The sequence below is a fragment of the Chaetura pelagica genome, unplaced genomic scaffold, assembly GCF_000747805.2.
Source record: "Chaetura pelagica isolate M959 unplaced genomic scaffold, ChaPel_1.0 scaffold124, whole genome shotgun sequence".
Classification (NCBI taxonomy): Eukaryota; Metazoa; Chordata; class Aves; order Apodiformes; family Apodidae; genus Chaetura; species Chaetura pelagica.
This window is the reverse complement of record NW_009952891.1, coordinates 336456-347002: the sequence shown is the minus strand read 5'-3', so window position 1 is coordinate 347002 and position 10547 is coordinate 336456. Positions and strand designations below refer to the sequence as shown.

General features: G+C 49.5%; 1 protein-coding gene across 1 annotated transcript in view; it reads right to left on the bottom strand.

Moving 5' to 3' along the window:
* Window positions 1–245: 245 nt before the first annotated feature.
* SLX4 (SLX4 structure-specific endonuclease subunit) overlaps window positions 246–10547 on the bottom strand; it is a 25197-nt gene continuing 14895 nt past the window's right edge. The window contains 7 exon segments of the mRNA XM_009995479.1: window positions 246–582; window positions 1150–1623; window positions 1844–1946; window positions 3133–5600; window positions 6392–6479; window positions 6482–6548; window positions 8490–8636. Coding sequence (XP_009993781.1) covers window positions 246–582; window positions 1150–1623; window positions 1844–1946; window positions 3133–5600; window positions 6392–6479; window positions 6482–6548; window positions 8490–8636 — 3684 coding nt within the window.

Genomic DNA, 10547 nt, shown 5'->3' with positions numbered 1-10547 from the left:
AGGAAAATCGAGGGGGAAAAAGAGGCTGCTGAAGGCAGGAGAGCAGCTGCAGGGGGAGCCATTCGGAGCAGAGGGCTGGGAACTGGAGCTCAGTGCAGCCACTCTCCAACCTGTCATCTGGAGAGCAGGCCACAAGGAGGAGCAGTGCACCCACCCATCCCAGCACCAGCCTGCAATGGGGCTCCAGCTTATCAGGGAAGGCCTCCACGTACAACATTTTCAGGCTGGAGGAGCAGGCTCTCCCTTCAGTATCGTCTCCTCTGTTTTTTGGTCCCCTTTCTTTTCAGTTCCTGCTCTTTCCGAGCTTTGGCTGTGGTAAACGTGATGCAGTGAGCATCCAAAAAGTCCAGCAGCTTTGCCTTGGAAATTTTAATGCCATTCTGTTTCAGTTCAGTGTGCAGCTCTGCCAACTCGATGGGCTCATAGAAGAGCACCTTGTGGTACAGGGCTGTGTTGGAACGGATGTAGCACCTTATTGCCTCCAGCTTTGCCTCCTCCCGAGCTGCTGCCTGAGATGCTGGAAGTTCCTCTTCCTCCTCTTCAGAGGCAAAAGCACAGGCTTCAAATCCATTCAATAAAGAGCTAAAAGCAAGATCAAGTAGGCCAGAGATCAAGGAAAGAAAGGCAGTCAAGGCCAGGAGCAGAGCTCCCAAATCCCTCCTGGCCACCCCCTGTGACCACCCTCTGTAGGACCACAGACTGCCCAGCACCAGCACCCACAAAAGGAGGGAAGCAAACGTGGCCTGGGTTGTGCAAACTGCCCCATCCCATCCCCACACAGCTGGTCCTGCTCCCCCAGGCCAGGAGCTGTCTGGCTTTCCTTGCACCCACAGCTGCCAGGCTGGGCAGGCTCCCCAGCTCCAGCTACAGGCTCCCAGTGCTCCTCCTTGCTCTGACATGCAGAGACCAGGCATGCCAGGTCTGGGCCTTACCCACAGGCAGCTACAAGCACTTTAGTGCTCTGAGAAGAGCTCACTGGGAATTAGACTCAAATCCCAAAGCCTGTTTCTTTTGTAGGAGTGTGTTGGCCTTCAAATGACACACCCAAGGAGGTGGCAGGTCCACTGCAGGGACACTCACCTCTGTTGGCCATTTCCTGAGCTCACCTCTGTCCTGCACCACTGACTGTTGATTATTTTGTTCCCTCACCTCTGTGAACCAAAAGAGATGTCACTTCCATCCACTGAAGACACTGCAGACTCCTGAGAAGCTGAGAGCTTTGGTTCCTCACCATCAGCTGCCATAGACCATCTCTCTGGAGATACAGATGATCTTTTCTGCTCTTCAGCTCCTTCTGGGTGATGTGTTACTTTAGCTCCTCCCTTGGATGCTGCAGAGCATGTTTCATGGGATCCAACGAGGTCACCAACAGCCCTCCCCCCTGAAGAAGCTGTAGCAACCTGCCTCCTTTTGCCCCCAGCCCTGGAGGCCTTGGCACCCTTCCCACCTGCAGCCCTCCCTGCCTTGGGCTGCCCAGCACGTTTGGCTGGGGACTTCTGCAAGGGAGGCTGGGAAGATGGGATTTCATCCTCAAAGTCAGAGTCCATGTCCTGGTGAGTATACTGGAATATCTCCTTCAGCTTCAACACCATCTGGCGTTTGGGGAGAGCACGAACTCCAAATCTGGAAGAGAAAGGTGGGAGCTCAGATAATGCTGCAACTTCCATTATCACAGCTCAGGAAGGGGCTGAGCCCAGAAGTCCAGTGTTCAGCAGAAACAGTGTGACATGATCTCAAAAACCACCCACTGGACCTTCACCCAGGTTCTCCTGGCAGCCCAGGAGCTTGCTTTCACACTACCTGCTGACAAGGTGCTGCTCACAGAGAAGGAGATCATGCTAACCTGCTCAACTCCTTCTTCAGCTGTGGGGTCTCCATGAGGGAATAATGTGGCATTGGTGTCATGGGAGTGCTGGGAGGCTTGTCCTTCTCCTGACAGGAAGCTTCTGCAGCAGGATGAAATCACCATGATCAGAATTAGTACAGAAAAGACTTCACAGACCTGATCTCTTCCTCCTTTATATCATATAATAATTGTTTAAAGTACCTCTCTCCAAGCTCTTTTACTTATTGCTCAGCTTCATATTGGACTGAACATCAACCCTTCTTTTTTTCTAAACTGAGATACTTGGGGTTTATTGACTTTAAATCAGAAAAGAGCTTAAATTAAGACATATGTTACATCTGAATATGAAGCCCCTTCAGGGTTTTGTTAGAACAGGCAAGATTTGAAAGGCAGTTAAAAAAACCCATGTTTACTGAATTCTGTAAAGTGGTTCTTCTCCCAGGAAGGTAATTTCATAATAGGGACCTGATGTAGAAGAAACCAAGTCAAGCTTCTGAGGTCCTGAGTTAGATTCTGATTTAATGATACCAATTTGCTGACACTAGGAAGCACAGTCAGTCTCACACATCATGTTCTAAACATCAGTTCAACTCCTCACTTAGTTTGGCATCATTATATATTTAATTAGATACTGTGAGATCAATTACTGGTCTAGTTAGCCTGGAGAAGAGGGGACTGAGGGGGGATCTCATCAACACTTATAAATATCTAGAGGGTGTCAAGAGGATGGGACCAGCCTCTTCTCAGCACTGTCCAAAGCCAGGACAAGGGGCAATGGGGACAAGCTGGAGCACAGGAGGGGCAAGTTAAACATGAGGAAAAATTTATTTCCTGTGAGGGTGACAGAGCCCTGGGACAGGCTGCCCAGAGAGGCTGTGGAGCCTCCTTCTCTGGAGACATTGCAACTCCATCTGGATGTGTTCCTGGGGGATCTGCTGTAGGTGACCCTGCTCTGGCAGGGGCTGGACTAGATGATCTTCAGAGGTCCCTTCCAACCCTGACAACTGTATGAATATGACTATATGAATATATGAGGACCATCACTATCAAAAGAACCAGTGTGGATGAACCACAAGTGGCTATGCTCCAGGAATCCCACACCTGGATGTGCTCTCTCCAACAGCAGCAGATCACTGCACCCCCTTTGTGCCTGGCCCTGACAACAACTTCAGATCAGAAGGCCAAAAGACCCTCTCAATGTAGCAAGTGACCAACAGGTGAGAAGACCAGTTACCTGAAAACAACTTCACCTAGTTCAGTGACTCTGGTATCAATAAAGTGCTCACCAGGAGTCTTTACAGGATCAGTCTGGCAGGCACCCACTGCAGCTGGCAATCTCTGAGACAGAGGAAGCACCTCTGGAAATTCATCTTCCACTTCCTCTCCGTTCCAGTCATCCCAGATTTTGGAGTTCAGGTAACTTGGTCTACTGCTCACTGATGAACATGCCTCAACAGGACTCTTTTCCAGACAGAGCAACCTTGTTCTTCTTCTGCCCAGAGGACTCCCTCGAAGAGGGGTGCTGCCCTTCATCTCCTGCAGGTGGGCTGGGCTCTCCCACTGCTCATGCCAAGAGCCTGGTTTGGGGGTGCTGGCAGTGCTGGCCTTTGCATGGCCCACCTGGGTGGAGTCCTGGCTGCCACCTCTGACTGGTGACAGACACTCAACATGCCAGCAGTCATCAATGGGGATTGGGGGGTCATCACACAGCAAGACACTGCTACTCACAGAAGGCAGACTTGTGTCTTTTTCACTGTCCTCTATCTCAACCACACTGGTATTTGTTGGATCTTCCAATGGCTGCTCATGGCACAGAGGCACAGGTTTGGATAAAAATGGGATCTTGGGACATTTGCTTTTTATTGTGTTGGTGTGGCCAGGGGAGAGAACTGGATCCACTGGAGAAACTGGTGGGGAGCTTTTGGAAAATGATCCTGCTGCTGGGCTGCTGGAAGGCCTCCTGGAAGGCCTCCTTTCACTGACTGAGGTCTCCAAAGGCAAATGTTTGTCTGACAAGTTTGTTTGACAAACTTTTACATTTCCATCCATTTCATGGTTACCATTAACTGCTGCTAAATTCTTTGTGCTGAGTTTAGATCGTGGACTCTTTAAAGAATTGATACTTGTGACCTCAGTCTGTGCTGAGAAACATCTGCTTTTGCCCAGAACTGGTGTGTCTGGCACTAGCCAGGAGCTGTCTGTGCCTGAAGACACCTCAGGACTGAGCCTTTTTTGGGGGCTCAGGTTTGGGCTGTGTTTGCTTTCCATACAAACATCTGTTTGTGGGCTCAGAGGCAATTCAGTGGACATCTTTACACCATTACTGACAGGCACTGTATCTGTGGTGCCACGTGAGACCTGGGTAGATCTGTGCTCTGTTTCAGTGACTGATGAATTAGGTTCAGGTTTTGGGATCTCAGCACCTTGTTCTATGTTTGCACATCTCAGCTGCTCAGGGGTTTCCATTTCCTTCAGAATGGAGCCTGATTCTGGTGACTTCTTGTCTTCTTGCAACTCCATTTCATCATCAGAAGATAAAACAATAACAGAACCCTCCTGGTTCCCCTGAGCTGCAGTCTCCTGAGTTCTGGTGACTGGTGATGACAACACTGGGACATACCTATGCTTGTTTAAATCAACACTGGGAAGGTCTCCTGGAGAAATTGTGTTCTCATCTCCACAATCCACCTCACTGGCTTTCTGAAGGGGTATTTCATCCAATGCCAATGATTGTTCCTTTCTGTTCTGCTTTGGTGTTGACACATGTTCTGTGAGAAACCTTCTCTCTGATTTTGGAGACGCAGGTGAAAAGCCAACATCAGGAAAAAGGGGCATGGTTGCTTTGGGAGGAATACTCCTGTAAAAAGCATTCCTATGTGGAGAGAGGTCTTTTTGTGACTTGCTGTACAGAAGTGCATCAGTAACATCTCCATGTTCTTCACAAGGAGCCTTTCCTGATTCTCTGGTATCTTCTTTCATTGGGGAAGGCTCAGAGTCATCTCCCTGAGTTGCAGAAAACAAGCAGTTGTAACTTTCATTGATATTAGCATCACCATGGGAGCTAGGGAGGTGTTTCTCACAGTGACCTGCCCCATCACGTGAAACCTGAGATGACTTGGAATCCTTCCCACCTTCACATCTCCTAACAGTCTCTCCTTCATTACCACTGGCACCATGGGATGTTGCATCCCCTTTTGGAGGGTCACTGTGGGAAGGCACAAAAGCTGTCTGTGGAGCATTCACACTTTCGCACCTATTTATAGTCTGCATTTCCTCTTGTGCAGGTGAGTCACATTTAGATCTTTCCACATCATTGTCATCCTTCAAATCTTTAAAGTTCTTGCTTACTGAAGCAGATTTAGAACTCTTTACCTCTTCTTCCTCAGTCTGCAGGTTGGGACCCTGGGCTGGCTCAGTGTCACTGCAGATGCTGCAGTCTGTTCCCTCCCTCACCTCTCTTTCACCTTGAACCATCTTCCTCTGAGTTGCAGCAAACTCATAGATTTCCTCCAGCTCCTGTTCACCCACCCCGTTATCATCTTCATTCTGGCACTCAGGGTTCAACATAGATACTTCTTCTTCATCTTCACCCACCCACACAGACTTCAAGAGGTCTTGGAAGTTCTCAGCTCTGTCCTCACAATCTTTGTCGTCCCTCACAGAGATAAGATCATCTTCTGAATCCACTCCAGAAGACACCTGACTCTCTCCAGTGTTGTTTTCACACACTGCCATCAGTTCCCTCACACCAAACCTGCAAGGACATAATATTAATAACAACAATGTTAGTATTTTCCTCTGCCCCAGTGTTGTAGAGAACCACAGTCACAGTGATGGGGGTTGGAAGGGACCTCTGGAGATCATCTAATCCAACCCCCTGCTAGACCAGGATCCCCTAGAGCAGATCCCACAGGAACATGTCCAGGTGGGTTTGGAATGTCTCCAGGGATGGAGACTCCACAGCCTCTCTGGGCAGCCTGTCCCAGGGCTCTGCCACCCTCACAGGAAAAAAGTTGTTCCTCATGTTCAGCTTGACCCTCCTGTGCTCCAGCCTGTGCCCGTTGCCCCTTGTCCTGTCACTGGGCACCACTGGGAAGAGTCTGGCCCCACCATCCTGACACCCCCTGTACATATTTCTAAGCATGGATGAGATCCCCCCTCAGCCTCCTTTTCTCCAGGCTGACCAGCTCCAGCTCTCTCAGCCTTTCCTCATATCTTCCAGTCCCTTCATCATCATAGAATCTTAGAATCATTTAGGTTGGAAACGACCTTTAAGATCAAGTCCACCATTTGGCTGCCTGATCACTCTTGTGAGCCTTGTAAAGAATCTGAATGAGGAGAACTTGCTGGTTTCCTAAGATGTACAAGATCCAGATGAGGAGAGGGAAGTTGAGAGCAGGATGTTCTTACCTTCAAATTTCATCTAAGACACAAGCAGAGGCCTATGGAATTTGTGAGCCACTAAAACTGCAACGGAAGGTTTTTAGGTTTGGGTCTGTGGGGCTGAAAGCACGAGGGGATCCAAAACATGCTGAGGATACACACCTGGCAGCCAGAGCCCCCACGTGGGGCAGCAGCCCCGCGGGGATGTGGGTGTCAGCAGCGTAGAGGTAGCGCAGGAAGGGGGGGGGCCCTCGCTCAGCAGCAGCCGGCGCGTCTGCGGGTGCCCGTCCTCCTCCACCAGGAACCCCTGGCTGTGAACCTGGGGTGGGAGGAAAGCAAACACCTGATTCTCCTCCCAGGGAATCTAGAATAGCCAGGCATGCAGGGCTGCACATGGAACAGCCATTTCCTTCCTGAGCCTACAGCTGTTAGCTTGGGTAACGTTTTGACTACTCGGTGGTTTAAGTCACGCATACAAAGATGAGTCTTGGGAGTTCTCCAGTTAGTTTTGGAATCAAATGACTTCCCAGAGCACAATTTCCAGAGTCATCTACACCTCTGTACACACTTCCTCTGATCTCTTTTTATAGAATCACAGAGTCACAGACTGGTTTGGGTTGGAAAGGACCTTAAAGACCATCTAGTCCCAACCCCCTGCATGGGCAGGGACACCTCCCACCAGCCCAGGTTGCTCCAAGCCCCATCCAACCTGCCCTTCAACACTGCCAGGGATGGGGCAGCCACAGCTGCCCTGGGCAACCTGGGCCAGGCTCTCACCACCCTCACACCAAAGAATTCCCTCCTCATGTCCAATCTCAGTCTCTCCTCTTCCAGTATTAATCCATCCCCCCTTGTCCTCTCCCTCCCTGCCCTTGTCCCAAGTCCCTCCCCAGCTTTCCTGGAGCCCCTTCAGGCCCTGGAAGCTGCTCTAAGGTCTCCCTGGAGCCTTCTCTTCTCCAGCTTTGAATTTCCCTACCCTTGATTCACTGCCAAAACTCCAGTTCTCCTGGTGTCTCACAGGAAAAGAGACATCAGACAAAATACTGCTCTGCTGAACTGGACCATTATCTGTGTGGGTCCAGCCTAATCTCACGTTTTGGTGAAAATGCATCTCCAGTTCAATAAGGTCTCCCCTCCTTTGCAGCCAAATCACATATTGTGCCATTTGAAACTCTCTCCCAAGTTAGGGAATGCCATGCTACAGAAAAAACCAGCTACAAGGTTATCTCTGATGACTTAACTGTCTTCTTGTTACCCAAAATCTTCAACTAAGACGAGCATCCCTCACCTCAACAGAAAATAAACATGAAATGCTGCTCTGCAGGTGGGGACTTACTGGAAACCCTCTGCAGGAATAAAAAATAGAGCACAGGGCCAATCCCACAGTTCTGCCCACACAAATGACTCCTGCCCATGAAAACAGTGGATGGGAATGCTGAAGCCAGACCAAGTTGAAGGGAAATAATAAGAGACTATGGCTAACCCCATTGCTTTAAAATCCTTTGATTTGTGGGCACAGGCACATTTGCTGATGGTTTGAGAACTTTCTTCCCCTCCCCAAACTTTTATGGACCCCTTAGAAATGGCCTGAGTCACCTTGGGTGGAAACTACTGCCAACATGCATGAGGATAAAGCTAATTTCACTGTTTCCAGAAGGGCAGATTTAAAGAAAGCTTCCTTTGTGAGGGAGTTGGCTGTGTGACTGGCAGCAGCTCTGTGAAAGAGCAGAGTTCAAATCTTAGGCTCCCTGCCTTTCCCTGTCCTGACAGGAGGCTGCACAGGAGTAAGCTGGGAACTATGCAACACAAAATGCTTCTGGGAACATCAAAACTACTTCACTTACCTTGCAAAAAGCAGAGTTCAGTGCAGCTGAACCTCCAAATTAACTCTGAGAGTGACAAAACCAAGGTGATTTCCCAGAATCTCTTTACTCCATACCTAAGTGTCCCAGCCTGGGTGACAGGCAGGACACAGTGAGAAGGACAAGGCAGTCTGCATTTGCACAGGGACAAAAATTCAAGGGCAGAAAGGACCTGGGAAGTTCCTCTCTTGCTCATGGGCAGAAAGCAAGGAAGGATCCTTGCCTCCCCATAGTCCCCCCAGATAGAGTAACACATTTTCTACCCCATTTCCTGAGCTGAAAAGCCACTACAGATCCACAGGCACTTGCCACCAGGCTCAGAGTGCTCTGTGCTGACTCCATGTGGGCAGCCTGGGCTGTCCTGCAGCAGCAGAGGAGGGTGATCCAGCAGTACTTACAGCCTCAGCAGCCTGCGGGCACCGTGCGTACAAGACAAACATGTGGGCAAAAACGACTTCCCCAGAGTCCACCTGGAACTGCAGGTCACTTAAGTGGGGGTTGTTGACCATGGCACTGAAATCTTCAGCCAGCAACCTGAGAGAGGACTAGAACACAAAAGGAACACAGACAGAATCACTCACTGAATTACCTTGGCTGGAAAACATCTTAAAGATCATTGAGTCCAACTGTTAACCTAACCCTCCTTAACTAAACCAGATCCCTCAGTACTATGTGACTCTTAAATCCCTCCAGGGATGGTGACTCCACCACCACCCTGGGCAGCCTGTTCCAATGCCTGACAGACCTTTCAGTGAAGAAATTCTTTCTAACATCCAATCTAAACCTCCCCTGGTGCAGCTTGAGGCCATTCCCTCTTGTCCTGTCACTTGTAACTTCACTGCACAGCCTGATCCCCACCTCTTTACAGCCTCCTTGCAGGCAGTTGTAGAGAGTGAGAACATCTCCCTTCAGCCTCCTTTTCCTCCAGGCTGAACAATCCCAGCTCCCTCAGTTCCCTTCTGAAATGGCAGAAGGTCAGGTACAGGTGTCAGACATTCCCCTGAAAAATTAGGAGGGAATAACCCACTTGGTCAGCACTGCTGTGCAGTGGGTGCCTTCGCCTTCTCAAGGTCATCACCAGAGTTACAGAATCATGGAATGGTTTGGGTTGGAAGGGACCTTAAAGACCATCTAGTTCCAACCCCCCTTCATAGGCAAGGACACCTCCCACTAGACTAGGTTGCTCAGAGCCCCAGGTCAACTTAAGGTTTTCCATATAACAAATAAGCAGAGAAATCTCTCAGACATTTTTGGCTCCATTTTTCAGCCTGGCAGCTGTGAAGAAAGGGCTGTTGTGCTGTGCTCTGCTGTACTTGTTCTGCCTTGTGTTCCAGCACATTATCACCCTCAGATCTTCACCACACCATTTCCTGATGTGGTCTAGCCACTGCCTCCAGCTGGCCTCTTGATCTGCTGCCTTCCACCACATTTTTAGGAAACTGTAATTTCCACTTTGATGGACTTGAACTCAATTCACTATAATTAGAGTAAGAGGAAAGAGGATGACTCAGGGATAGGGTGATGAGCCTTTCTTCTCTCCTCCACTGTCTGGCAATGACAGCTGAGAAGAGCAACAAGGGCCCATCTAGAATCAAACTAAAGTAGGTGTCTACTTCAAAGGAATTGATGTGCATGTTGCTGAAACCCCTTTTGAACATCCCACTCCATTATAGAAGACAAACATCATTTCTATTATAATTCAAGAACCCCTAGCTGGGATTTTGGGGAGGCCTGGTTGACTGAGCTACCTGTGGCTGGTTACTGACAATGGCAAGGTCAGGCCTGGGGTGGCTGCCAAAGCCAGCAGTGATGGAACACCCTGCTCTCCAGCTGCTCTCAGTAGGAACCCACCCCAGGCAGTCTTCTAAAGGCTTAGATCCCTCTAAGTAACTGTTGTGCCTCTGGAGGTGGCCAGTGCTTCAGAGAAGCAGGAACACCTTCAGCTCCCAGCTGAGAGGCTGGCTGACTGTAACTGGAAACCAGTTTATAGTTAACACACTCATCATTGACCTTGTGCTTTTCAAACTCAAACCTACTGCAGAGTTGAGAAACTGCAAGTTTTGTTCCAGTGAACATCTGCATGAGCTGCAGTTCCACCTGGAACAACACAGCCCTCTCTTTTATGAGCAGGTTTCTACATTAGGTCAATGGACTGTGGAAACCCAACCTTTCTACTTGCTCCAGCATGTGCCTGTGAGCAGCCAACACTAATTAGCACTTTGGAACACTGTTCCCAGGCCTTCCTAGGTGGGCTCGGGAAGACTCTGCGTGTCGTGGCAGTGGTGTGGACTGGTCTCCAAGGGGAAGACAGGAAGCTTAGTCTGGAAACTAGTCTGATGTTTCTCATTTTCTTATTCTTGGCAGGTAAGATACCTGCAAGGCAGCAGCTCAGGAAGCCAGCAAACACAGGCTCCTGATGCTACGTTCCAGGCACCTCGCCCAGAACAGCTTTCCTG